The 27,942-nt window shown below is 35.9% G+C and overlaps 2 protein-coding genes across 2 annotated transcripts; one reads left to right on the top strand and one right to left on the bottom strand.

Annotated features, from left to right (window-relative positions):
- Nucleotides 1-8,026: 8,026 nt before the first annotated feature.
- LOC145480867 (testis-expressed protein 11-like) lies at nt 8,027-23,028 on the top strand. The gene is made up of 33 exons (XM_081459201.1): nt 8,027-8,078; nt 8,303-8,527; nt 9,186-9,265; nt 9,722-9,752; nt 9,849-9,898; nt 10,910-11,038; nt 11,262-11,345; nt 11,459-11,544; nt 11,727-11,778; nt 12,012-12,096; nt 12,194-12,207; nt 12,295-12,388; nt 12,790-12,871; nt 13,107-13,194; nt 13,956-14,019; nt 14,597-14,679; nt 14,889-14,984; nt 15,659-15,703; nt 16,031-16,133; nt 16,229-16,338; nt 17,104-17,189; nt 17,431-17,481; nt 17,705-17,742; nt 18,073-18,150; nt 18,938-19,008; nt 19,171-19,287; nt 19,436-19,529; nt 19,820-19,954; nt 20,476-20,584; nt 20,897-21,020; nt 21,696-21,766; nt 22,054-22,147; nt 22,379-23,028. The coding sequence occupies exons 1-33, from the start codon at nt 8,027-8,029 to the stop codon at nt 22,448-22,450; spliced, it is 2,793 nt and encodes a 930-aa protein (XP_081315327.1). The 3' UTR covers nt 22,451-23,028.
- Nucleotides 23,020-26,395, bottom strand: LOC145480868 (N-acetyl-beta-glucosaminyl-glycoprotein 4-beta-N-acetylgalactosaminyltransferase 1-like). The gene is made up of 3 exons (XM_081459202.1): nt 25,427-26,395; nt 24,322-24,841; nt 23,020-23,799 (listed from the first exon to the last, which is right to left on the bottom strand). The coding sequence occupies exons 1-3, from the start codon at nt 26,323-26,325 to the stop codon at nt 23,491-23,493; spliced, it is 1,728 nt and encodes a 575-aa protein (XP_081315328.1). The 5' UTR covers nt 26,326-26,395; the 3' UTR covers nt 23,020-23,490.
- Between the last annotated feature and the right edge of the window lie 1,547 nt (nt 26,396-27,942).

Below are 27,942 nucleotides of genomic sequence, written 5' to 3'. Positions count from 1 at the left end.
CCAAATTCAGTCGCTTTGTGCAAAAACATCAACCTTAAAATCGATCAAAACTATGACAAATAATATCAATAGTTTGAAATTGCAGTAATAAATTTCAATCTTTTAAACTAACACCAAAAGGCTTCGTCTTGGTCCGGGAGAGTTTGATGCTGTAACAAACTTTTCAAGCTTAACTCCATCTTTGTTAAAAGTTTCCGATGTTGTTTATTTTAAAAAGTAATTTTGAAACGGAGATTTTTCCGGAAAAACGCTATTATATCTGATTTACGGTTACTTAAATTTCAAAAACCGTGTATTTGCTATCTTTATTAAAAACGTTAAAACTGTTAAAATTTTCCTATTTTCTCAGGGGCGAAGCAGTAGCCCAGGGGCAGTACCGGTGATGGCTATATCACTTAAGTTAAGACCTGCTGGATAAGGTTAATAGTTGGATGGGCTACTGAAGCTGCAAATGTCATCTCCTCCCGAGTAAAGAGTAAAGAGTAAAGAGTAAAGAGTAAAGAGTAAAGAGTAAAGAGTAAAGAGTAAAGAGTAAAGAGTAAAGAGTAAAGAGTAAAGAGTAAAGAGTAAAGAGTAAAGAGTAAAGAGTAAAGAGTAAAGAGTAAAGAGTAAAGAGTAAAGAGTAAAGAGTAAAGAGTAAAGAGTAAAGAGTAAAGAGTAAAGAGTAAAGAGTAAAGAGTAAAGAGTAAAGAGTAAAGAGTAAAGAGTAAAGAGTAAAGAGTAAAGAGTAAAGAGTAAAGAGTAAAGAGTAAAGAGTAAAGAGTAAAGAGTAAAGAGTAAAGAGTAAAGAGTAAAGAGTAAAGAGTAAAGAGTAAAGAGTAAAGAGTAAAGAGTAAAGAGTAAAGAGTAAAGAGTAAAGAGTAAAGAGTAAAGAGTAAAGAGTAAAGAGTAAAGAGTAAAGAGTAAAGAGTAAAGAGTAAAGAGTAAAGAGTAAAGAGTAAAGAGTAAAGAGTAAAGAGTAAAGAGTAAAGAGTAAAGAGTAAAGAGTAAAGAGTAAAGAGTAAAGAGTAAAGAGTAAAGAGTAAAGAGTAAAGAGTAAAGAGTAAAGAGTAAAGAGTAAAGAGTAAAGAGTAAAGAGTAAAGAGTAAAGAGTAAAGAGTAAAGAGTAAAGAGTAAAGAGTAAAGAGTAAAGAGTAAAGAGTAAAGAGTAAAGAGTAAAGAGTAAAGAGTAAAGAGTAAAGAGTAAAGAGTAAAGAGTAAAGAGTAAAGAGTAAAGAGTAAAGAGTAAAGAGTAAAGAGTAAAGAGTAAAGAGTAAAGAGTAAAGAGTAAAGAGTAAAGAGTAAAGAGTAAAGAGTAAAGAGTAAAGAGTAAAGAGTAAAGAGTAAAGAGTAAAGAGTAAAGAGTAAAGAGTAAAGAGTAAAGAGTAAAGAGTAAAGAGTAAAGAGTAAAGAGTAAAGAGTAAAGAGTAAAGAGTAAAGAGTAAAGAGTAAAGAGTAAAGAGTAAAGAGTAAAGAGTAAAGAGTAAAGAGTAAAGAGTAAAGAGTAAAGAGTAAAGAGTAAAGAGTAAAGAGTAAAGAGTAAAGAGTAAAGAGTAAAGAGTAAAGAGTAAAGAGTAAAGAGTAAAGAGTAAAGAGTAAAGAGTAAAGAGTAAAGAGTAAAGAGTAAAGAGTAAAGAGTAAAGAGTAAAGAGTAAAGAGTAAAGAGTAAAGAGTAAAGAGTAAAGAGTAAAGAGTAAAGAGTAAAGAGTAAAGAGTAAAGAGTAAAGAGTAAAGAGTAAAGAGTAAAGAGTAAAGAGTAAAGAGTAAAGAGTAAAGAGTAAAGAGTAAAGAGTAAAGAGTAAAGAGTAAAGAGTAAAGAGTAAAGAGTAAAGAGTAAAGAGTAAAGAGTAAAGAGTAAAGAGTAAAGAGTAAAGAGTAAAGAGTAAAGAGTAAAGAGTAAAGAGTAAAGAGTAAAGAGTAAAGAGTAAAGAGTAAAGAGTAAAGAGTAAAGAGTAAAGAGTAAAGAGTAAAGAGTAAAGAGTAAAGAGTAAAGAGTAAAGAGTAAAGAGTAAAGAGTAAAGAGTAAAGAGTAAAGAGTAAAGAGTAAAGAGTAAAGAGTAAAGAGTAAAGAGTAAAGAGTAAAGAGTAAAGAGTAAAGAGTAAAGAGTAAAGAGTAAAGAGTAAAGAGTAAAGAGTAAAGAGTAAAGAGTAAAGAGTAAAGAGTAAAGAGTAAAGAGTAAAGAGTAAAGAGTAAAGAGTAAAGAGTAAAGAGTAAAGAGTAAAGAGTAAAGAGTAAAGAGTAAAGAGTAAAGAGTAAAGAGTAAAGAGTAAAGAGTAAAGAGTAAAGAGTAAAGAGTAAAGAGTAAAGAGTAAAGAGTAAAGAGTAAAGAGTAAAGAGTAAAGAGTAAAGAGTAAAGAGTAAAGAGTAAAGAGTAAAGAGTAAAGAGTAAAGAGTAAAGAGTAAAGAGTAAAGAGTAAAGAGTAAAGAGTAAAGAGTAAAGAGTAAAGAGTAAAGAGTAAAGAGTAAAGAGTAAAGAGTAAAGAGTAAAGAGTAAAGAGTAAAGAGTAAAGAGTAAAGAGTAAAGAGTAAAGAGTAAAGAGTAAAGAGTAAAGAGTAAAGAGTAAAGAGTAAAGAGTAAAGAGTAAAGAGTAAAGAGTAAAGAGTAAAGAGTAAAGAGTAAAGAGTAAAGAGTAAAGAGTAAAGAGTAAAGAGTAAAGAGTAAAGAGTAAAGAGTAAAGAGTAAAGAGTAAAGAGTAAAGAGTAAAGAGTAAAGAGTAAAGAGTAAAGAGTAAAGAGTAAAGAGTAAAGAGTAAAGAGTAAAGAGTAAAGAGTAAAGAGTAAAGAGTAAAGAGTAAAGAGTAAAGAGTAAAGAGTAAAGAGTAAAGAGTAAAGAGTAAAGAGTAAAGAGTAAAGAGTAAAGAGTAAAGAGTAAAGAGTAAAGAGTAAAGAGTAAAGAGTAAAGAGTAAAGAGTAAAGAGTAAAGAGTAAAGAGTAAAGAGTAAAGAGTAAAGAGTAAAGAGTAAAGAGTAAAGAGTAAAGAGTAAAGAGTAAAGAGTAAAGAGTAAAGAGTAAAGAGTAAAGAGTAAAGAGTAAAGAGTAAAGAGTAAAGAGTAAAGAGTAAAGAGTAAAGAGTAAAGAGTAAAGAGTAAAGAGTAAAGAGTAAAGAGTAAAGAGTAAAGAGTAAAGAGTAAAGAGTAAAGAGTAAAGAGTAAAGAGTAAAGAGTAAAGAGTAAAGAGTAAAGAGTAAAGAGTAAAGAGTAAAGAGTAAAGAGTAAAGAGTAAAGAGTAAAGAGTAAAGAGTAAAGAGTAAAGAGTAAAGAGTAAAGAGTAAAGAGTAAAGAGTAAAGAGTAAAGAGTAAAGAGTAAAGAGTAAAGAGTAAAGAGTAAAGAGTAAAGAGTAAAGAGTAAAGAGTAAAGAGTAAAGAGTAAAGAGTAAAGAGTAAAGAGTAAAGAGTAAAGAGTAAAGAGTAAAGAGTAAAGAGTAAAGAGTAAAGAGTAAAGAGTAAAGAGTAAAGAGTAAAGAGTAAAGAGTAAAGAGTAAAGAGTAAAGAGTAAAGAGTAAAGAGTAAAGAGTAAAGAGTAAAGAGTAAAGAGTAAAGAGTAAAGAGTAAAGAGTAAAGAGTAAAGAGTAAAGAGTAAAGAGTAAAGAGTAAAGAGTAAAGAGTAAAGAGTAAAGAGTAAAGAGTAAAGAGTAAAGAGTAAAGAGTAAAGAGTAAAGAGTAAAGAGTAAAGAGTAAAGAGTAAAGAGTAAAGAGTAAAGAGTAAAGAGTAAAGAGTAAAGAGTAAAGAGTAAAGAGTAAAGAGTAAAGAGTAAAGAGTAAAGAGTAAAGAGTAAAGAGTAAAGAGTAAAGAGTAAAGAGTAAAGAGTAAAGAGTAAAGAGTAAAGAGTAAAGAGTAAAGAGTAAAGAGTAAAGAGTAAAGAGTAAAGAGTAAAGAGTAAAGAGTAAAGAGTAAAGAGTAAAGAGTAAAGAGTAAAGAGTAAAGAGTAAAGAGTAAAGAGTAAAGAGTAAAGAGTAAAGAGTAAAGAGTAAAGAGTAAAGAGTAAAGAGTAAAGAGTAAAGAGTAAAGAGTAAAGAGTAAAGAGTAAAGAGTAAAGAGTAAAGAGTAAAGAGTAAAGAGTAAAGAGTAAAGAGTAAAGAGTAAAGAGTAAAGAGTAAAGAGTAAAGAGTAAAGAGTAAAGAGTAAAGAGTAAAGAGTAAAGAGTAAAGAGTAAAGAGTAAAGAGTAAAGAGTAAAGAGTAAAGAGTAAAGAGTAAAGAGTAAAGAGTAAAGAGTAAAGAGTAAAGAGTAAAGAGTAAAGAGTAAAGAGTAAAGAGTAAAGAGTAAAGAGTAAAGAGTAAAGAGTAAAGAGTAAAGAGTAAAGAGTAAAGAGTAAAGAGTAAAGAGTAAAGAGTAAAGAGTAAAGAGTAAAGAGTAAAGAGTAAAGAGTAAAGAGTAAAGAGTAAAGAGTAAAGAGTAAAGAGTAAAGAGTAAAGAGTAAAGAGTAAAGAGTAAAGAGTAAAGAGTAAAGAGTAAAGAGTAAAGAGTAAAGAGTAAAGAGTAAAGAGTAAAGAGTAAAGAGTAAAGAGTAAAGAGTAAAGAGTAAAGAGTAAAGAGTAAAGAGTAAAGAGTAAAGAGTAAAGAGTAAAGAGTAAAGAGTAAAGAGTAAAGAGTAAAGAGTAAAGAGTAAAGAGTAAAGAGTAAAGAGTAAAGAGTAAAGAGTAAAGAGTAAAGAGTAAAGAGTAAAGAGTAAAGAGTAAAGAGTAAAGAGTAAAGAGTAAAGAGTAAAGAGTAAAGAGTAAAGAGTAAAGAGTAAAGAGTAAAGAGTAAAGAGTAAAGAGTAAAGAGTAAAGAGTAAAGAGTAAAGAGTAAAGAGTAAAGAGTAAAGAGTAAAGAGTAAAGAGTAAAGAGTAAAGAGTAAAGAGTAAAGAGTAAAGAGTAAAGAGTAAAGAGTAAAGAGTAAAGAGTAAAGAGTAAAGAGTAAAGAGTAAAGAGTAAAGAGTAAAGAGTAAAGAGTAAAGAGTAAAGAGTAAAGAGTAAAGAGTAAAGAGTAAAGAGTAAAGAGTAAAGAGTAAAGAGTAAAGAGTAAAGAGTAAAGAGTAAAGAGTAAAGAGTAAAGAGTAAAGAGTAAAGAGTAAAGAGTAAAGAGTAAAGAGTAAAGAGTAAAGAGTAAAGAGTAAAGAGTAAAGAGTAAAGAGTAAAGAGTAAAGAGTAAAGAGTAAAGAGTAAAGAGTAAAGAGTAAAGAGTAAAGAGTAAAGAGTAAAGAGTAAAGAGTAAAGAGTAAAGAGTAAAGAGTAAAGAGTAAAGAGTAAAGAGTAAAGAGTAAAGAGTAAAGAGTAAAGAGTAAAGAGTAAAGAGTAAAGAGTAAAGAGTAAAGAGTAAAGAGTAAAGAGTAAAGAGTAAAGAGTAAAGAGTAAAGAGTAAAGAGTAAAGAGTAAAGAGTAAAGAGTAAAGAGTAAAGAGTAAAGAGTAAAGAGTAAAGAGTAAAGAGTAAAGAGTAAAGAGTAAAGAGTAAAGAGTAAAGAGTAAAGAGTAAAGAGTAAAGAGTAAAGAGTAAAGAGTAAAGAGTAAAGAGTAAAGAGTAAAGAGTAAAGAGTAAAGAGTAAAGAGTAAAGAGTAAAGAGTAAAGAGTAAAGAGTAAAGAGTAAAGAGTAAAGAGTAAAGAGTAAAGAGTAAAGAGTAAAGAGTAAAGAGTAAAGAGTAAAGAGTAAAGAGTAAAGAGTAAAGAGTAAAGAGTAAAGAGTAAAGAGTAAAGAGTAAAGAGTAAAGAGTAAAGAGTAAAGAGTAAAGAGTAAAGAGTAAAGAGTAAAGAGTAAAGAGTAAAGAGTAAAGAGTAAAGAGTAAAGAGTAAAGAGTAAAGAGTAAAGAGTAAAGAGTAAAGAGTAAAGAGTAAAGAGTAAAGAGTAAAGAGTAAAGAGTAAAGAGTAAAGAGTAAAGAGTAAAGAGTAAAGAGTAAAGAGTAAAGAGTAAAGAGTAAAGAGTAAAGAGTAAAGAGTAAAGAGTAAAGAGTAAAGAGTAAAGAGTAAAGAGTAAAGAGTAAAGAGTAAAGAGTAAAGAGTAAAGAGTAAAGAGTAAAGAGTAAAGAGTAAAGAGTAAAGAGTAAAGAGTAAAGAGTAAAGAGTAAAGAGTAAAGAGTAAAGAGTAAAGAGTAAAGAGTAAAGAGTAAAGAGTAAAGAGTAAAGAGTAAAGAGTAAAGAGTAAAGAGTAAAGAGTAAAGAGTAAAGAGTAAAGAGTAAAGAGTAAAGAGTAAAGAGTAAAGAGTAAAGAGTAAAGAGTAAAGAGTAAAGAGTAAAGAGTAAAGAGTAAAGAGTAAAGAGTAAAGAGTAAAGAGTAAAGAGTAAAGAGTAAAGAGTAAAGAGTAAAGAGTAAAGAGTAAAGAGTAAAGAGTAAAGAGTAAAGAGTAAAGAGTAAAGAGTAAAGAGTAAAGAGTAAAGAGTAAAGAGTAAAGAGTAAAGAGTAAAGAGTAAAGAGTAAAGAGTAAAGAGTAAAGAGTAAAGAGTAAAGAGTAAAGAGTAAAGAGTAAAGAGTAAAGAGTAAAGAGTAAAGAGTAAAGAGTAAAGAGTAAAGAGTAAAGAGTAAAGAGTAAAGAGTAAAGAGTAAAGAGTAAAGAGTAAAGAGTAAAGAGTAAAGAGTAAAGAGTAAAGAGTAAAGAGTAAAGAGTAAAGAGTAAAGAGTAAAGAGTAAAGAGTAAAGAGTAAAGAGTAAAGAGTAAAGAGTAAAGAGTAAAGAGTAAAGAGTAAAGAGTAAAGAGTAAAGAGTAAAGAGTAAAGAGTAAAGAGTAAAGAGTAAAGAGTAAAGAGTAAAGAGTAAAGAGTAAAGAGTAAAGAGTAAAGAGTAAAGAGTAAAGAGTAAAGAGTAAAGAGTAAAGAGTAAAGAGTAAAGAGTAAAGAGTAAAGAGTAAAGAGTAAAGAGTAAAGAGTAAAGAGTAAAGAGTAAAGAGTAAAGAGTAAAGAGTAAAGAGTAAAGAGTAAAGAGTAAAGAGTAAAGAGTAAAGAGTAAAGAGTAAAGAGTAAAGAGTAAAGAGTAAAGAGTAAAGAGTAAAGAGTAAAGAGTAAAGAGTAAAGAGTAAAGAGTAAAGAGTAAAGAGTAAAGAGTAAAGAGTAAAGAGTAAAGAGTAAAGAGTAAAGAGTAAAGAGTAAAGAGTAAAGAGTAAAGAGTAAAGAGTAAAGAGTAAAGAGTAAAGAGTAAAGAGTAAAGAGTAAAGAGTAAAGAGTAAAGAGTAAAGAGTAAGTACAGGTTCATTAAACTTGATTGGGTCACAATAGGAAAATTTTGCTTTCAATTTACTCGTGTACTTGGTTGCGTAGCTGATTGCGCATGTTAACCCAGAGCGCGCGTGGCGCTTAAACCATGGCTTACGTGATGCGCAGAACGTGCGCGCACTAACAAAAGTAGGCACCGTGCTTAGAAATATTTAGAAGTCTTACTTACCAGTTTCGGCCTGTAAATCCAGCACAATAACTCTGCACCAGTCCAGAATCACTTTCATACAGATGACTTTGATCAGTGGACATCAGCAACAGCTTGTGGTTGTAACTTATGGACTGTTATCAAGATATTACAATTTTGTTAAAATTTAACGTTCGGCTTTGAAGAAATATCCAGGCAATTTATCAAAACGGAATGATAATAATAATCAGTATTGATCGGACGAGAAAATTCTCGAACGCGAACTTCTCTCACCTTGATTAATGGCAGAATGCATTAAAGTTCTTTTCAGTTTAGCTGAGATCATTCCCCAGTAAACAAAATACCATAGGTTTTAAATTCCCTGCAAGTCGAGGAAATTTGTTTTCCAGGAGTTTGAAGTTGACACAGCAAGGCGACGAATCGTTATTTCGCGCCAAAAGAGGCGCGCGTGCACCAACTTTCCCGCCATTCTTTAGCCTGGCGCCCGCGTTGAATTTCAAAGTAAAATCCTGTGAAGCGAATTTATGTCAAGAAGGATTCATGAGTCGGGCACAGAAGTGATACTTGGCGGTTAAAATTTTGATTTCTTAGGGGTTTTAAACCTCGAAATGTTAGATATTGACACTGTAGTATATTTTTAACGCCGAAAAGTAGTCTTGCTCAGTTTACGAGTAACAAACGTGTGGTCGAGAAAGCGCTGTTTTTTTTTCTGACAACATGAACCACGATAGCGTAGATGACATCGGAAAAGCTTCAACTTTGTTGCAAGGTGAGCATATTCTTACATCAACTTTTCCTCGTCATGTCTGAAATTTATATATATAATGGTAAAGATAGTTGTTATCCTAACTAAGCTTAATAACGAAATCAATGTTCTAAAAGTTTCGATATCTGAGCTGTTTCATTCAAGCATTGTAATGTTTTTCCTATGGAAAGCTGCAAAAGATATATTACGTGTACTAACTTCTTTTTTTTGTTTGTACACTTCAACAGCTCTTGTCAAAGACTTGCGTCAAAATCAAAGCAATGAGGAACGTGTGATAGCTTTGGCTGATCGTATAACTAACTTGACGAACAGAATGCATCAATTGTCGTTTGATAGAACTGAAAATAACGCAGCGTTGATTCAGACTCACAGCTGCGCTGTCACAATGTGGAATATTGCTGTGGCAATGAAGACTGGTGGCGGACAAAGTGGAACAACTTACAACGCAAAATGTAAGCGTCTTTGTTTTTTGATCACTTTTACTAACAAATAACGATCACTTATTACTTACAGACATTTCAAATAGTGAACATTGCTTGAACAAACACTTTCTCACCCATTTTCGTCGCTCCTGTGAGTAGAGCATAAGATAAGGCTACGTTTAAACAAGCAAGTCAAATTTCATAGGGTCTTCCCTAAAACCAGCTAAGGCAGGTGTGGCTTCTTCTTTAAAGTTGTCCTATTTATTTTCGCGAAAAAAAGTTAGGGACTTCAAAATATGGTCTCCAGGCTCTCTCGGAATTGCGCGGAATGCCTGACACAAAAAGTGCTCGGGAGTGCATAGTCGGAAATTTCAGTCACTTCCCACCTTCACGATTTCACTGACTTGTAAGCATGCTTTGGAAATACTTATATGTGATGTAACAGTTATTTCTTTTTTGATTTGATTTGATTTTTATTTATTTATTTTTTTGCGTCAGTATGACTGCACAATGACTTCATTTTGCTTCAGAATAGACAAGCTTGGCCAATATCACTGATATTTATGAAATAGTAAACATGTACCGTGTTTCTATCGAGTTATAGAAACACGATTTTTAACCAATCACCGCGCGTATTTTCTTAGGGCTGTTTTCTAATGCAATATGATGTATCTATTTTTTATTCTAGTGCGGCATGCAGCTTGTAAGCTGTCATTTTTGGCTAATGCTACTGAAACGAGTGAAGTCACCTTTAGGAAACAGTTAGTGGTGAGAAAATTATTGTTATATCAATTTCCAGATGTTTTAGGTTTATATATAGCTATATAGACATTTGATGGTTTGGTACGAACATATGAATCAGCAAACATTTCAGTACAGTAGTTCCAACAACCAAGGCAAATTTAACATCTTCACTTACCAACTTCGCTTAACTGTGGTACTTCCTAATGTAGTTTGGAATGTACAATACCTTTTTTTCAGATGCTATACGTTCCAGACTACATTACTGAGGTAGTTAGGTACTACAGCAGGCAAAGCTGATAAATGAAGATGTTAAATTTGCCTGGGCTGTTGGAACTACTGCACTGAAATATTTGCTGATTCATATGCTAGTAGCAAAAACACTACAGATTATCTGCAAAGTTACGAAGCATATATCTGAAGCAGTAACTGATCACAAATTTGAGGAGATAAAAAATCTGAAATTATGTCTTTTTTATTTAGATGACCACAAAAACAGGGAGAGCTTGGCTGGGTGAGTTTGCTGAGAAACAAAAAAGCATGCCAAACATTTTCATATTGCAAGGCTATCAATTCTTTTTCCTCCAGTTTACTTGATTGTTTTGTTTAGATTGTCAGAATCCAACCATGGCAGAGGAATCGCTTGCCTTAGCGTCTGAGGCAAGTATTAAAGTTATTGCTGCCAGTTTGATTAACTAGTAATTTGTTAGCGGATAATTCTATAATTATATCCAGGATAACTCTCACGATTAATAATAAAGTAAAAGTAAAACTTTATTTAAACAGGGTAGCCCATTCAGGCTCAACGGCTGGTATCCATAGGGGCCCTGTATAAATAACATCAGGTTAAATATACAAATTTATGTACACAGATTAAAACTTTCTGACTAAAACTGTGTTAAAAAATCTATTCACAGTACTAAAATACTAAGAGAAACCACTAAGAACTATTACAACTAATAAAAACCCTTTTGCACGGCAGGCAGCATAAACTCTGTATGCCTTTGGCTTTTGTTATGTCGGTGGGCAGCTCATTAAAAATTTTCGCTCTGCTAAAAAGAAACCTGTTTTTCCCAAATAATTATAATTATTATCCATCAAATATTTTTGCTCACATGCGGTTGGTCTAAATGCGTCACGTGACTGAATATTCCCCAGCTGAAACTGGGAATATCCGAGTGATATTCCCCAATTTTCAAAACCACGCTTGTTGTGAAAAATATTTGAAGGATAATAAACACAATAGCCTCCATTTGATGTGTAAATATGATCGGATATTATTTTGTCCTCGGACATTATCTGTTCCTCAAAGCTCACAGTTTTTCTTGGTTTTTGTCTCTTTTGCTGACTATCCTTATGACCATTTTATTCTATTATTGCTTGTATTTTCCACATTATCTTCACCATTAAATCGTAATAAATAAATAAAAAATAAGAAATAAACAGCTCATGTCTGTGTACAAATATCCGAGCATATTTCCATGTCAAATGGAGGCTATTGTTTATATAATCTTTATGGAGGAAGGTCCTGTCACATTGCATGGTTTTCAGGGAGGTCCTCAGTAACTAAGGTAAAATAGAGTAAAAAAAAAAAAAAAACTAATCACAATCAAATCCAAGTACAAATGAAAAATGGAAGTAACAATTGAAAATCACAAGTTCGAATTGTAGTGTTGGAATGGACTGCAAAAGTTGTGGTCCTCAAGAAGTGAGCAAGACCCTTCAACGGCTGAGTACTCCAAACAGATTGCTGAAAGTGAGCGGTACATGTTCAGAGTCTTCTGTTACAGAGCTGAAGCTGTAAGTATTTCTCCCCTCTTCTACATTTATTTAGTTAGAAACTGTTTTAACAAATGAAGTTAAGTCAACTTAACATTGTGTATTCTAGTTTCTTGTCCTTTACATCTATCAGTGGTAAGGGGGCTTGCTGACACTCCTCCACTATGCTCTTCTTCCTGTTCTTTTCTTGGGGAGGGATGGCACCTGATTCCAGACTTTGAATGCTCAATCTCAATTTCAACAGAACTTCTCACTGAATCGTCAAGATGAAGCAAAATTATATGTAACCAAAGCGAAAGAAATATTGACAAGACTTCCTGCAAAAGAGGTAAAGTTTCTTATCTAGACTCTTCAAATACAATTTCTTTTAAAGAAATGGTCTTCTAATGAATTGCTCAAGCCACTCTGGAATCATTAGAATTTTTTCTACTTTTTGCAAAGAGTATTACCCTGGCAGAACTATGCTACAACTTTGGTGTTGATACATACTACAGGGAGGAATATGACAGTTGTATTGCCTGGCTCAGGTAGGTAGCTTTTCAGAAAAGAAAGTTTCTTTTTTCTTTTTTTGTTTTGTTTCTGAGGTGATATTGCCTGCCTATAAATGTATCTTATTGTCCAGCTTTATCAAGGTTTAGACTTTTTATTTATGATGCTTGGACCGCTTTCAATAGGTTTTCTAACTATTAAAATAACAATTTTTCTCTAGGAAAAGCTATGATCTTAGAAAAGGGAACAATCCTTTTGGGGCTAAGAAAGAGGTTGGTAAAGTAGTCTTTTTCCTATTTAATACAGTTTAGCGTATTTAACCATTTTGGTATAAAGCTTTAAAGATGATTTTGTAAATAGTTGGTAGTGATAATTTATTTCATAAACCACAATTACATCTTTTAAGAAAGTTCTTCATGGTATAATTGAATTAAATACTAGGTAATGACAAGGGAATCACAAATCATTTTCTCTTGATTTTAATAAGTTACTCTCTCGCTCGCAGCAGGCAACTACTCTGCGCCTTATGGCTAATGCATACCTTGACTGGGACTCTAAACAACACTGGCAGCTGGCTCTTAATGCAGTTGGTGAGTAAGTATACTTTAATTAATGTGCATTACTGTTTACTAGAAAACTATTAAAAATAAAATAATAATTTCCTCTCTGTTTTTAATTTATTTGCAGATCTTGCAAACTCTGTAAGTATCGTACACTTTTCACTGTGCTCAATCATGAGTTGTTATTTTTCTCTGGCGGATTGAAGTATGTTAGTTTTATTTTGATAGGAGTATGCACATCCAGCTGGTCTCTATCTAAAGGCCAAGCTGCTTATCATGGGTGACGGAGATGAAACTTGTCCATCTTCGAGATTGGATTCAGGTATGTTGACCAAAGAACTGTTTTTCTCAGTATTTTCTCTGACTTTTCAACAGATTTATTTATTAGTTTCATTAAACAGATGACCATATTCACAAGCTTTTCATGCCAATCCTGGCCAAACAAGTCGCCCATCATTCAACCTGAATTTGTCTGAAAATTCCACTCAGAATGTAGCTCGACAGAGATCCAAGCATCTCTTATCCTGTCTTTCTCAGTTTCTAAATTTTGACAGAGACATAACAACCAATTGATCAAAAGGCAGCATACATGTCTGTAGTGCTATGTTATTAGTATGGCATTTTTAGGGTCAAATCACAGACATCCTTGAGTGAGGGAAGAACTGAGGGTGCAAAAGAAGATATATTTTTATTTAGCGTCAATTTTTGCATCCTTTCATTTAGTCTTTGAGGAAACTCTTCAGCATCCTGACTTGAAGGTGGACCTTGGGTTGTGTGCAGTAAATCTTGCTGTCCAACACAAAAGGTGAATCAACTGGCATCAAGAAACATTCTTGTGAACGTGATATCGCACTATCACAACCACCTCTACTGTTTTTATCTCAGCCACACACAGACCTCCAAGAATCAGATGCGGCTCATGAGTAAACACTTATTTGTTACTAGTTTCAGTCGAGGTCTTCATTTTTCTTAAGAAGTTGATTTAGAAAACAATGCTGTGACATCAGGGTTATAACTTATTATTATGTTTTAACCGGCAGGATAGAGTTGGCTTTTGACTGCTTGAAAATACTGGCATCTCGGTTCAAAAATTCTCCTGACCTTTACAAAATTCAGCTGGAGCACTTAGTAAGTTTCTAAATAAACATGGAGGGTTTTCACTTGTCTTTGAGTGTCAAAAGTAATCAGGCAATTACCTTGGCTAGTACAGTTAGAGATTGGCAGAGTAGTCCAATATATTATTGGTAAGTAATTGGTTTGGTTTTGGTTTCGCGACACTGAATTGAAAACCCCTCTAATGTCTAAAATATGAAATGTAACATAACATTTGTGACAAATTGTGACCAGTTGTAACTCACATTGCATTATCGATGGCAACAGTTTTGTTTTAGCCTCTTTTTTTCCCCTCAAACCAACTATGTTCCCCAGGAACGCTTAAGTAATGGCTTGCAGTGTGAAACACTTTTCTTTCCTTATAACTAACAAGTGAATTTTACATTTACCTCGATGATTGAAGTAGGACTTTGGAAACAAAGAAACAAACACGCAATCCTAATGTTCTAACAGTGGGTTTAAAACAGTACTATAACTGATTCCTAAATATTTGTGAATTTCATAGAGGTTTATGTACTCAGACAATGAATTTTAACGTAACAGAACCCTCTTAAATTAGGCGGGGCTTCATTAAGAGCTGGGTATTGAGCAAAATCGGCAATGTTTCCCACCTGGTTTTTCCATCCAAAAGATAGTTTTTCTTGTAAAGAAGTTCAGTTCAAAACGTTTTGCCTGTCTGTGTTAGTGTGGAAACCAGTTGCCCTACTGCTAAAAATGTTAATGAACAATTCCTACTGGTACTCTAAACAGTAATTTTGATATCCTCATCTTGGAAGGAACTTCTCCTAAAAAACAAGCAGGATGAAGCTGCAAAAGAACTTATTGAAAAGTGCATCGTTGGTAAGTTACTCATATACTTTACATGTTAGCCTAAATTTCTTGGAAAGTGAAACCACCGGAGAGTATCTGTGCTACTTGTCTGCAATTTCAGTGTGGACTTTTTAACTGCTGCTGGCATGCAAACCGCAGGAAATGTCGTATCTAGTGTTCTATGGGAAATCCACGAATCATTTTCTATTCGCTGGTAGGGAACGATTGTGCACTCGCTGCTCTTGAAACCGAAATTATTATTGATTTTATGCTTTAAAAAAAATTACAATTGTAGGTTTTGTGCAGTAATCATTTAGAGTGTCTACTAAAACAATTAGAGCACTCACCCTCAATTTCTATGAACGATAGTCAACTCAGCTATGCCTCTTTTGACTATTTGCTCATAGAAAACTCGGGCTTGTAGTCTTAAAATATAGTTGTTAAATACAACTGTAAACCAAATGAAAAATATCATATTTTTCATTTATCTCAGAAGTACTGATCACTTCTTTCATTTCACGCACAAGCTGAAAGGAGTATGTTATAAAGTGTGTTGTATTTATCATTTCGAAATTATCTTTGGAAATTGATTTGAATAATTTTTCAGAACAAATAGGAAAATCTCTTGATTCTGAGATGTGTCAAAGATTCCACATTACTTTATGGGAAAAGGCTGCTGCTGCTTACGAGGTTGGTGCTGACAATTTTTCTAAAATCAAAACGTAAACCATTACAAACACAGTAAGAATCCTGGAAGGAGATGTAATAGCAGTTAGCCGAGCAGCTAAAGTCCTCATTTGAATCGTTATTGTTAGCCACTCGCACTATTGTCCGGGAGGAAATCTATTTAGGCCTGTGAATAAGGTAATTGCTGATCATGATACACAACTTTTCCTCAGGGGAAAGACTACAAAGAAGCCTTAAACTGGTACAATTACTCACTGAGTATGTTTTCTTCAAAAGAGACAAACGAAAAGAACATTGGAAAACTGCAGGTGAGTTGTAGAATTGTTTCTAATTCTTAACGTAACTTTTTCTAATTAACAATTAGATTATGAGCCTATCACCTCATAGAAATCTAGCACGAATAATGTAATGGTTTAAGTGGAATTCTAGCTGAAATTTCCTTCAAATGACGATTCCAGTTATTTCTGGTCGCGTACATCAGATGTGTACTCGCGCTTATCAGTTTCTTTCAAAACTTCCGAGCTTTTTTAATTCAAGAAACCTTAAATACATTCCTTTTAGTCTTCTCAGGAATTTGACTATCCATTTGTTTCTAAATGTTCTTTCAAAACTTCGGAGAAACAAGGAAATGTTGAGATTTTGTCGACCACATCAAGTCATTGCGCACTAATGGCTGATAGTGTGCAATGGCTCAGCCAATCAGATTACGACATTTGAATTAGTATACTAGTAGAATTATACTAATACTGTTACTAGATTCACTAATGAGAGCCGCTCATTGAGTATAGCACTTTTACATCTACTGAGATAGCTGTTTCTAGTGATGAACTTACTTACTTACTTACTTACTTACTTACTTACTTACTTACCACTACAATGCATCTGACCTACCGCAAGTTGTAATCAGTGTGAAGTTCGTTCGTTCAAACTAGTAAAATCAAGACGTAAAATCAAAAATACTTATTGCATCTTTTTATTGCAGAGGAACAAATGTTCCTGTTACATGAATCTTCAGGATTACGAGAAGGTTTGTTTAGACATTAACTGAAGTCCTATACCATGTTGTAGACTACGAAGCAGCCCCTTTTTATCAGTCAAGCGTGGCGAAAAAGAAAGAGCGATTGGCCATGGAAATAACGTGGCGCGCCGGCAAAGCATTTACCGTGCTCGTGAGGCCATTTTTTCCCTCGCAAAATTCTTTCGCGTCACACCTAAGGGGCTGCGAGAAGCCGTCTAGCAATTTGTCCCGTCTGCGTACTTTTGTAAAGCGCACAAAACAGCAATGGATAAGATCATCTTCGGCATTACCTACAATTCGTTTAGTTTCACTTTTTTTAATTTCTCTGGTGTTTAGGCGAAAGAAGCTATAGCAGAAGCCGAGCAAAGTGATCCAGAAAGCCCAGTTATTTACTTTTACAAGTTTAAAATTGCCCTCATGGAAGGAGAAGATGACATTGGTTAGTAGACGACTTTTGCAATCGCTTTTCCAGCCGTGAAACCCCAAACCATACTCAATCGGTTGTATGTATTTTACCGTGTGCTATTGCCTCAGCTGTAGATGCAATGACAAAGATGAGTGAAGTTGGCTCAAGGCAAGATAAAAACATCACAGAAACGGATGCTCACGGGTTGATGTGTCTTGCTGCGCAGTTGGCTCTAGAGGTATGGTTATAACGGACACTTCCTGGAAGACCACAAGGAAAGTGAGACATTTAATGTAGTGTGGCCGAGCTAGCGTGACCAAGTGGTTAGGGTACCGGTCTTGAAATCTGAAGGTCGTGGTTTCAAGACCCACTCTGACGACTGAGTTGGAGTTGTTTCTGGGCGTAGTTAGTAGACCCTCAACTCCTCAGTCATAAAAACACTCATGCTTGTAAATAGCAAACTGGTGTGCCTCCCACCAGATGGTATTTTTAAGCCTATTGTAGTTATCTGAAATATTTGTTTCTTTCAGTTTAAGTGGCATGCCTGAGAACTAGCTAGGTGTTAGTAGCTAAGCGCATTGACCATTATAAACAGTCAACATTTAACGTTTTTTATCACTGAATTGCATCTTTAGTATTAACAGTGGATTGCTTCGGCAGAGGCACGGTGACTGAAGCTTCCCTAACAACATTTCAAATTCTCAACAGCGGTTACGCTTTTTTTAACTGAAGAAGATAAGAAATTTAGAATTTTTAGAAGAGTAAACAAACGTGATCAATCCCCTGACCTAAGTTCCAGAAGATCCAGATGGTGGCTTCAACTTGCTGCAGTATACATATATATTGGTTACGTCTAGGATCCGCTTCAGCGGATTAATCAACTTGCGCATCAAAATTAAAAGAAACCGAGTTTGTTGCCTGTAGCCTGTAGCCTGTAGCCTGTATCAGTCTAGAGTGGGTAATAACAGTATTTCTGCTCAATGACGTCTGTTCTTTACCATAGCAAAAGAACCATGAGGTAGCCGTCAGTGCGCTGGAAAAAGTTGTAGCTACAAGCAGTGACAATCAACAAGTTCTTACGTCACTGAGGTACACTGAAGTAAAGAACTTACTCAATTTTGCGTTCTTGTGAGCTAATTCTGAACAATCTTATGTTATTGCTATGGGCTATACCTTCTGATTAAGTCAGGAAGGATTGTAAAGAGGCGTTCCCTCTATGTTGAAATCAAGCCAAGTCATAAGCCAAGTCATATGTTTGCCAAACTAGTCCGTTTGTATGCGTGTTTCTCGATCTCCGATCTGATAATTTCATGAATCTTCTTGAAATTAGGTGCCTGACAAGGTTGAAGCTTACAACGCAGTCCACAGATTCAGGGAAAAGGTAAGTTCAGACAACAGCGCTTGTTCTTGCAATGGCCATGGTTACATGTTTCTGTTTTAAGTCTTTCAAGTCCTGCTGGTTGTTTCATCACACCTTTTGAAGCACAGTTATTTGCACTATAATTGGTCTGGTTTATCTTTTACAGAAATACATGTCACATGGTTGAATTATATGTTTATACGCTAAGAAATGACAATAAATTGTGCGTTTCTCTCTTACGCAGGAAAGAAGGCAGCAGTTTTCTTCGTTATCTAGAGATCGGTAACTGTTTCATTCTTTGTTTCATTCTTTGTTTCTTTGTAGCAACTTTCTTCAGCAGCAATGATTTTAGTTACGATAGAGCGGTTTTCAAGTGAGTGTAGAAAGTAATCAGGCAATTACTTTGGTTTTGGTTTTACCACGTTTGATTTTGGCTGATTGGTTCGGTTTTAGTTCTGCGACACTCAGTTGAAAACAGCTCGATATTAGCAATAAAAGTCCTCTCTTATTGCCTTGGTAGTAGTTCGCAACACACAGAAATCATTACGTCATTATCGGTACTAATTTAATTGTGCTGAGATGTGTTAATGTTTTTTGTACTTATTTGGTCAGCTCTGGGTCGCTTGAATAAAATGCAACAAGTGGGCAGTTCTAATGTGCAAACAGAGGCCACGTGGTTTATGAAAATTGGTGAGCTTGTGATACTGGTAAAATATCTTTCCTTCACTGAGTTGAGCTAAGTTGTTTAAAAAATAGAAAAATGTACCGTGTTTCTATCGAGTTATAGACACAAAAGTGGAGGTTTGTCGGAGAGAACGAGAAATGCTGTGGGAACACGAGCCGACAGTTGAGCTCAGCTGTATTAATATAAGTCATAGCAATGTAATTTAATTTAGAGCTATTGCCGAAAACATGAACATGATAAGGCCAACGTCGAGCCATTTAGCGGGTCTTATCGCGGTATCCATGGCATGAAGCAACAAGAACTATATCCCCCCCTCTCCAGCATTTAATTCTCCAGTACCCTTTTATACACATGGGTGCATGGAGAGAGGCACAATGCGAGTAAAGTGTCTTGCCTAAGAACACAACAAACTATCCCCGTCTAGGGCTCGAACCTGCACCGCTCGATCCGGAGTCAAACACGCTAACCACTAGGCCACTGCGCCTCCACCGAAGAAATGGTAGGAGCAAAAGCAAGCTCTTCAACTTTTACCTTTGATTGTTAGGTAGTTCAGTAAAATTACAAAAAAGTACAACATCGAGGAGGATTATGTAACATTGCAGCAATTTTCATCATTATATTTGTTCTTCCTTATAAATGTAAACCCGAATTCAGTGGAACTTTTTCCCTTTTCCGAAAGTGAGCTATTACAACATTATCAATAATTTTCTTATCAAGTTACTGGTCGAGTTGTTTTTACTCAATCATTACACCACTTCACCAAACTTATAGCATGACATATATTGTTTTCAGCTTGGAATCTGGCGTTGGAAAGTACTGATAGTACCATCAACATGCAAGATCTTTTTCTGCTTTGTTACAAGGTATATTGCATTGAATTGATTAATTTCAGTAAATGTTTTTTTTTTCCCTAGAGAACGACCTCTTTTAAGACCAAACGTTATGAGAAATGTATACAAGTTGGAAATAAGTTTTGTTCTTACCAAACTTAGAGTTCGTTAATTGTGGTTGTTTCTTTTGTTTAGTTTTCTTGCTTCTGTCCCATGGAATCAACTAACTTGATTCGTCAGAAAAATTGCCTCGTTATGGCAGCTGCATCTGCAGTTCAAGCAGCAAGAGAACAAAGTAACAGAGAAGGGAAGGTTTGTTTCACTTCAAACTAAAAAGCACATAGACAGTCATAATGGGATTGCTTTAAAATAGCATGCAAGCTGGTACTGTAAAAATTGAAACATGATATAATGCGCGTTTATCTCGAGTTTTACATAATTAAAATCCTTCTTTCCTCAGAATAAGCTATTGAGGCAGTGTGTGGAACATGTTGAGGCTTGCCGTGATCTACGTAGAAAGATAGGGATTGGAGGGTCAAGCAGCAGTCAGAAAGGTAGCCATGACACTGTTTTGTTTCTTCTGAAGTTAAATACACGGCACGAATAATGACTTAGTAAGCCAAGTAGCTTATGTAAACGCGCAGACGTCTTAACTCCTCCATCTACTTTGATGATAGGCGGTGGTGTGCACATGTTATCTTACCTGGAACTTTCAGTTTCATTTTGACTAGTAAAGTTGTCACTGTTCTTTTTAGAAGAAGTAAAAACACCTGATGTTAACACTAACAGGCTTTGCTTTTAAGGGATTTTTCGAGACAAAACCAATCTGAAACTTCCTTTTCAGATGAGTCAGTGGTACTGTTGACATTGTATGAGTTCGAGGCAAAGGCACAATTAGGCGATTCAGACCTGTCCTTGTGTCTCGATACTGCGGAGGCCCTGCCACATGCTGATGCTAGCACTTTCGAAACTCTTGCTGGTAAATAAGACGTACGTAGTCATAATTTCAAAACATTTTTACCGTGAGGACTATCAGAGAAAATTTGGAGAATCCACACGAATCGGAATGCAAACAAAACGTGGAAGTTCTTGGTGGGGACTGGGTAGATTATATGGGCGGATCCTCAAGCGGTGTTAACACCCTCAACGCACCACAGTCAGCACGTTTCAAATTTGATCTATTGCAAATTGGTGTATTCCCTTGCCTGCTGCACTTGAGCTAGTACATAACGGTCAGCGGAATAAAGCAGGGAGGAAAATTAAGAAACAACACAGAAATGTCTCATTCTTACTGATCAGGCTAACATTCCATCCACGCTCTCTCCATTGGGCTTGAGAACAAAGAAAAAGTTATCAAACTTTCAACAAGACGTTACATCATCGGTTCTCGATGCCCCTTTAAATTAAGTGATTTCGCTTTTTAAATAATCAGTAACTGATTTCCACTACCATTCCAATTTTTTTCAACATTTTTCCATTTTTGTGCTTCTAAATATGCAGCTCTCGCAGTTGAACCGCCTGCCTACTACAGAGAAATAAGCATGAGAGCTTTGAAAGTTTCTATCAAGAAACATCTTGCCATGGATGTAGTTGACTTCACTAAATTAAGGTAATTGATTGTCACCGCTTTGCCCTGGTTTTGTTCATACACAAAGTACCTAACGGAAGACTTAGCAGGATTGGCTGAGAAAACAATAGAACAAACAACAGAAACAATGAACCTGCCCCTAAAACAATAGAGATGGGTAAAACAGCTAATTATCACATGCGTCCCCAGTTCGCATCTTATGGGAACATGCAGGGTTCGTTATGCTTTGTAAACCAACTATTACCAGCAGTTGTTCAATCTTATTGATTTCCTTTACAATGCAATGTAAAACATCTGAAATGACGTGGATATTACTCTTGATTTCTTTTACAGCAAAGCGTTTCACAGTCTTGTACATCACGCATTGAGTAGTGGTAGCAGCAGTGACGCTGAAAGTAAAGAAGAGGCCTTAGCTGTTTACCAAGACATTTGTGAAATCATTGAGAACCAGGCCAAGGTGAAAGATATATCGAATATACTAAGTATTGGCTGAGCTAACATCCTTGTTGCTTGTGGTTAACGATAAATTAAGAGTAGCGTTTCCACCATCTTTCTTATGCACCTCGAAGAGCCAATGGGTGAGGGTGAGCTCGGCTAGAGATGTAAAGGGCGGTCCTTTTTGTAAGTTATTTTCTGCTCCTATTAACTACAGATTAAAGAAGATATGGAAAAAAATCGAAAAAGGGAAGCTGGAAGGCTAATGATTCACGAGATATTGCTAGTCAAAGAAAAAAGGCTAAGCGGACTCTATTCGGGCAACAGTGTTTAATTAGCTTACATTGTTCGTCACATTAAACTCGACTCCCTAACACTTAAGCTAGAGTATATCTGAGCTGAACGACTTAAATCCGCTTTTAATTACTGCAGGTTGGATTTAAAGATAATTTGCCAAAAAAGGCTTTTGCATTTTCGGTTGTTCCGCAGACGTCCGGATAAGAAAGAGGTAAAAATCGAAGACGAAATTTCATGAATTAAACATCTTCACAAAAAGAGAAGAAGTGCAGGTGTTGAGCAACTGGACTAGTAGCAATTTTGTCTCTCCTGGAGAATTACACGTAACCGTAATTCGCTGAGATTTTTAGAAGTAAGAATAATACTAAACCATTTCATTTGGAAACTTGTTTAAATCCAGGGTTGCTATCCTGAGATTCAAATCTTATGGCTGATGACAAAAGCATGGAACTGTGGGATAAACCTATTCAGGTATGATATCCACGTATACTTGAACCAAGGTAATAAGAAAATAATGCCAACATCAAAAACCAAAAGAGAAACAGAGTGGCGTATCTGCTGATAACTTAAGGCTAATATGACAACTTAGAAAGCCCTTGCCATCTCCAATCGTATCTCTCCAATCGGCAGTACCTGTATCTTATGAGACGTTTTGGTGAATCGAAAACTTTCAGTTTAACAGAGAGTTTGAGTGAACCCTTTTTTGTTCCGGAAGTGCGTGGCTTAGTCCTTTATTCCCTCTTTTCTACAATTTCTAGCTCAAACAGACACGCGGCGGGAGAGAAGTGGTGCGCATTGGCCATGAGGCTGCTTCACCATTTGTCTACATTCAAGTGTAACTATCAACACAAGGTACAAATCCATTTTGAACATTTAACTCAGGTGGTCTATTACTCTCAGTTTCATTTATTCAAATCGTTTAGTTAATTACAGCCTGAATTATAATTCCTTTGCTAGCTATGCTTTTCTTTAACTTAAAATTGTCTGCGATCGTTAATGTTGTTGCCGGCTCTTGTCAAAATTTTGTTTGTCGGAACCGGTCTTGCTCATGATTTAAAATCAGTTATACCTCTCCAACTTTAGATGACTAAAGTTTATGGCGACATCTTGGACCGCATGGAGAATAGCAATTTCAAAGGCCAAGTTGAAGAATAACTTTTCCCAAGTAACCTACTATGAAATGACGTATTACCCAATGCGGATTCTGCCTGAACGTTTGACTGCAAGTCAAAAATTTTATTTATGGTGTTCTAGCTGTGTACTTTGATACCATTTTCACCAACAAATTCCCAATAAGGCTATGTTCACATTTGGTGCCCGAGCACGGTGACCGGGTACAAAGTCTCGACTCGGACACTAAACGGTACTTGGATACTTGGAGTACCCAGTGTCTGATCGCAACACTTTTTTGTGCCGGTGCCCAGGCACTAGTTTTCAGGCAACAAGTGTGAACGCATGCGCAGCCTTAGAATGACATTCCCCCTTTGGTTTATGGCCTAGATAAAACCATTATTGAAAATTTGAGTGTTAACTTTTCTTTGACACTTTATGAGAGGAAACCTTCCAAAACGCAGCTTTCAATCTAAGCTGCTTGTCGAGTACGACATAAATACTTAATTTGACTCTGTAGCTGGGCCACGTTTGTGGTGTTCTTTTAAAAGTAAAGACAATTGAAGTGAAAAAGAATATTTTAAGGGAGACAATGGTTGAAAGCTTTTTCGACACTAAACAATTTTAAAGACTTCAATAAATTCTATCGAGTTTTATTCTTATACACCTTCCTCTTAAGTAGTGTATGTAGACGTATGTAAGTCAAACACTGTTTGACAGGCCCCGGTTGTCCACAGGTTGAATAACGCTATGAATAGGCCATTTCCGAGTTACCTTGTGCCTCTGTTTCAGAACGAGTCTTCCTGCAAAACCTTTCAAATGAAAATGATATTGATTTAAATGAGAATGAACCGGTATAGACGGAACTCACTTTCAAATGAATGGCTTCGCTCTTAGACTCGTTTAGACACGGAAGCAAAAGACAACTAGGAAATGGCCTATTAGCGGATAAATCACTGTTCAGTAGATAACGTCGTTGTCCACTGCCTAGTGATTTATCCCGCGGACAGCATTCTCTAACCTTTGAACAAACAGAACTTAAGCTTTTTGACCTTCCAATAATTTAGTCTCCGTCTACGTTACCGCTATGTGTTGTGGTCAGAAGTCCACATGCCACGTTTACTGTGATAGTAATGAAAGATCCCCGGATGTCGCACTCTGTCATATTCCATTCCAAGCCTTACAAGTCTCTCCATAAAGTCCCAATCTTCTCCGCCCCATTTCTCGTCAAAGGCCTTTTCATTGAATCCTCCAATTCGGTCCCAGTCGCTTTTAAAAATGCCAACTAATCCAAATCCTTGCGGTTCCCAAAATCCTTTCAGCGTCGCTCGAGATTCTCCACAACTCAGGCGGATTATAACGGGAGTGTACACAGTACGACTTTCAAAACAGCGCTGTGGAGTAAATTGGTAAAACGCTCGGTCATTATATGTCTTATCACTGAAAATCAAACCGTACTTTTCTGGTTATCAACTACCCCAGTCATAGCCTTCCCCTGCCTCCCCGGTTAATACCTTTGTTCTGGTAAGACTATAGCCTAGTTGATTAGTCGTTGATTTGTCTGTCTCGATCTCCCGTCTTAATAAAACTCGCCCGTGATCGTGATTCTGCTCGGGAAAAGTGATTCTGCGCGGAAAATGTAATAACTTTCTTCGCCTTTAACATCCGAATCATTGAACATGTATATGTGATATGTGAGAGTAGATTTTATTTTCTTTTGGAAACTCAACGTAATTGCCATGTCGAATTTGCAAATAGCATCATCTGACTTCTCAGATCACTATTGGTTTTTATTCAATCTTTCACCGAATTCTGCTCAAAGTTTTTTTTCTCTGCTGGTATAATACACGTTGCCAACGGGCCTAAAAATGCACAGTGCTTGCATTAGAAGTTATCCAAACCCATTTGTCACTTACTTTTCGGATGTCATCAAAGAGTGTAGTCGGCAAGTCCAAGTGCAGATCAAGGGTGAACACAATGGTCTCGGGATCATGAACTTGTTCAACAGCTCTGTTGAAAGATTTAGTGCGGGAATAGTGTTCTGCTTGTTCACTGATAACAATGTAAGGTGGAAGTTTCCTCAAAGCCAACTCGTGCTCCAGATTTATGTCAGAACTGTTATAATCAAATATGACCAGACGCACGTTTTCGTCTCCTGTGACAGTGTACATCGCTTCCAAGTTGTCTAAGAAGTGCACCATCCATCGGCCTTGATTTCTAAGAGTGATCACCAAAGCAATTTTGGCATTTCTTTTCCACTGGAGACCTTTAGGATAACACAAGGAATCAGTGTCCTTTGGCCGGAAGACGTGTTCAGATAGCCTGAGCGGCTCGTCTCGGCCTGTGACATTTACTAAGAACTCCAGGAGAAACCGACTCCCTAGCTCTTTGTCAACTTTTCTTTCCACGTTTATCAGTTCTAGGACCTTAATTTTGCTGCGAAGAAAGGTTACAAGAAAGGTTTCCTTGTCTGTTGCTCATTAAATTGTGTAACTGCACCTTATTACAAATGTAAATAAATGAAGTACTTGCTGTTTCAAGTTACTTTCAAACTTCGCTGTTTTATTTTTTAGTCAGGAAGTATTGTTCAAACCTTTAGGTGGAAGATGTAACTAATGAGTTGTAGAAATGGAAAGAGTGAGATGAACGTGATGTAAATAAATCTAATATGAATGTGAATATTAAAACAGTTTGTAAAATTCACAGTATGTGCATGGAAAAGTGTTACTGCATGACGTGTGAAAGGCTCGCCTTTCCAGTCTTAATGGACTTTTTTTTATCGATGTCACGCTTTTCCACTTTCATTCAAACAAACAACAAAAAAATAAGCCCCACCGCTCGATTTATCATGCCGAATTTAGCAAATATACGAAGCTTCATAAGAATCCGTTGGAAACTCGTGAAAATATGGGACCTTAGAGTTACCAATTTTTACAAAGAAATGTTTGCATATTAAAAAAGAAATCAAAAATGAATAATTTAAACAAGAGAGGGCGATAACACAAAACTGCATTCACTTACCTGGGATAGCGCTGATGTAAGTCATCCATGTAGATCCTTGCAACCTTCTGTGCTGTTGCTGTATCCAAATGATGATCCCCAAACTCTGGAAACTTATTAATGATCGTTCTGTACTCCGCTGCTGGGTAACTTCCTATAGGAATAAAATGATCTTTCAGGATGAAGTCATAAACAAGTTGTGGGCTACCATCAGGTGCTTCCTTTTTTGTAAGATAGCTTGGCGTATATTCGCAATAAGGCAACACATCTCTTACCATCTCATGAGAGAGGTATTGTGGCGTGGCTTTAGTTTCCGTTCTTGTACTCTGCCGATGGTGGGATCTTGATTTGCATGCTGGACTGTCTGGAGTCATGTCGTAATTATGCAGAGTCCCGCTATCGTTCAGAAACAAAGACAGGCTGTCAGTGGAGATTATTTCAAACTTATCACGTGGCGTTGCAGGCACGCTCCACGCCACTTGGAGAAAGACGACTCCCAACAATTGAACGTGTAGAATTTCTATGAAATATTTTCGATCTTCCTTTAACTCTATCTCGTCTGAAACCTGTGACAGTGATTGCTGGAAATTATCCCTGGTAGTCCATTCGCCCAGGCTACAAATTAAAACAGCCTCGGAAGGGTCTTCCCCTGCACTGAGCCACAATTCTGAGAAATCATCCGAAGCAATTGCGAATTTGTACTTGCCCGTTTTCGGTGGATGTAAGAATCCAAATATTCTCTGGGCATACTTATCTTTAGATCTTGTAACGTCTAGCGCTGTAATGACTGCCTTCTCGTCTGGTGCCTTTGGAAACAATGGGTGGTAACACAGAACATGAAGCGGCGACGGGCAGAAGTCGTACCAAGTATGGACGTTTATTCCAGAAATTATTTCATTTTCCTGTCTTTCCTTGGACATATTGTCGTTGAAGATTTCCCTTGTCAGTGGATTGGTTGCGCGAACTGAAGACAGATTAAATGCAATTCGAGTCCCACCTCTTTCGCTTGTGATTAAAACACCGCATATAACAAACACGGCCATAACAAGAATGGAAAACTTCGCAAGCCATTTCCGGCGGAAGATGAACACGAATGATAACAAGAGTCTCATAGCTGTTACATTTAGAATGAACATCCGAGTTCACAGTTTTTTCCTCTGTTTTGACCTCAATTGAGTTCTGACAATGGAGCGAAACGAAAATTCTTGGAAACAAAACAAATTACCTAGATACGGCTTTACAAGACGTCTTCGTGTCATGGTGTACCTTTAGGTCATGTTACTCGAGTACACTTTTAATCGCAACACTTCGAAAAATTGTCATCAACCAAATTATCCTGTTAGAGCGGTTTTTATTTGAGTATCTTATTATTAATACATTTGCCACATTTGCTTGGGCAATGCGTTATTACATTTACCACATTTATTTGTATTATATTACATTTAGCGTAAAGATGTACTACGTCAACTGAGGGGTATGTTTTTACATCTGGGATTCATTTTAATTACATTCACGGTAAGTATTTTTAAGTTACCACTGGAAACGACACAATTGACAAGGTTCCGTGAAAGTGTGTATGGTCCAAGATCTCATTTTAATAATAAACTGAATCCAACAAACACTAACAACCTTAACGACACGAAAACGAGGCAAATTGTTCAAATGCCGCGTTTGCATGTTACTTTGCGTCACGTAAACTGGCATTGTCACGACCGCTATTCCATCCCGCTGTGAGCTGCTCATAGAAAGCGGTAGAATTTAGCCTGCGTGCGGAAGTCTGCAATTTCGTTTGCTTCACGCGGAAAAGTAGAACAAAAAAAATATCAACTTTGCGTTTTTAGCGACGTCATGGAATAGAACAGCGGATAATCTTGAAGGTTTGGGAAAAGTGTAACAACAGTTAGCTGATTCTCTCGCTCGCCTCCACTCCCTCCTCAGCGAACTCGGACCGTCTTGAGAATCAGGCTACTCGACAGTCAGAAATTAACGAAAATGGAGATGCTCTAGGGGCAACATCTTAAGTCTATGACACTGCTAACGACAAAATGCATATAACCTGGAATAAGTAGTTTCAGGAGTTTCTTGATCTGTTGCGACGCAGCTATAATGATTTTCAAATTAAAATCAAAACGCTTTCCATTACAATAAAACTATAAAAGCACTTCCATTTTTTATTTGAAGCATCCTTTGCTACCATGGCAACACTTCATTCTATAAAGAAAATGCAGCGGAATAACAACAGAATTAATTTTCTTGCTCCGCAGGACAGCAGCCTGGGAAGATAAAATTAAGGTGGGACTTACCCTAAAAACACACCATGTTTCAAACATTTTCTCGCGACTAAGAGTTAACTCCAAACCATTGCAGAGTATACATTTTTAAAAAGCTTAAAGGCCAACATTTATGGAAAGAATATTTGTGTACCCTATAACTGTATTGCAACCTGACACCGGTTGATTAAATCTGCCACCTGCTGGGGAATGCCAGGGCTTACTTGAGAAAAGATAACTCCTACACGAACTGATCAAAAGGAATAA

Source organism: Orbicella franksi, chromosome 3 (assembly GCF_964199315.1).
Source record: "Orbicella franksi chromosome 3, jaOrbFran1.1, whole genome shotgun sequence".
NCBI classification, from domain to species: Eukaryota; Metazoa; Cnidaria; class Anthozoa; order Scleractinia; family Merulinidae; genus Orbicella; species Orbicella franksi.
The sequence above is the reverse complement of the archived record's forward strand: the minus strand, read 5'-3'. Positions and strand labels throughout refer to the sequence as shown.

Bases quoted from the DNA above. Each gene is read 5' to 3' on its own strand.
- LOC145480867 (XM_081459201.1), top strand. From the start codon at position 8,027: ATGAACCACGATAGCGTAGATGACATCGGAAAAGCTTCAACTTTGTTG. The intron at 9,266-9,721 runs GTGAGAAAATTA...TTTTTTATTTAG, and splicing joins CCTTTAGGAAACAGTTAGTG to ATGACCACAAAAACAGGGAG. The intron at 19,288-19,435 runs GTTTGTTTCACT...TTCTTTCCTCAG, and splicing joins AAAGTAACAGAGAAGGGAAG to AATAAGCTATTGAGGCAGTG.
- LOC145480868 (XM_081459202.1), bottom strand. From the start codon at position 26,325: ATGTCCAAGGAAAGACAGGAAAATGAAATAATTTCTGGAATAAACGTC. The intron at 24,842-25,426 runs GTAAGTGAATGC...CTTTCTTCGCAG, and splicing joins TTACATCAGCGCTATCCCAG to CAAAATTAAGGTCCTAGAAC. The intron at 23,800-24,321 runs GTAAGTGACAAA...TTTACTCCACAG, and splicing joins TCTTTGATGACATCCGAAAA to CGCTGTTTTGAAAGTCGTAC.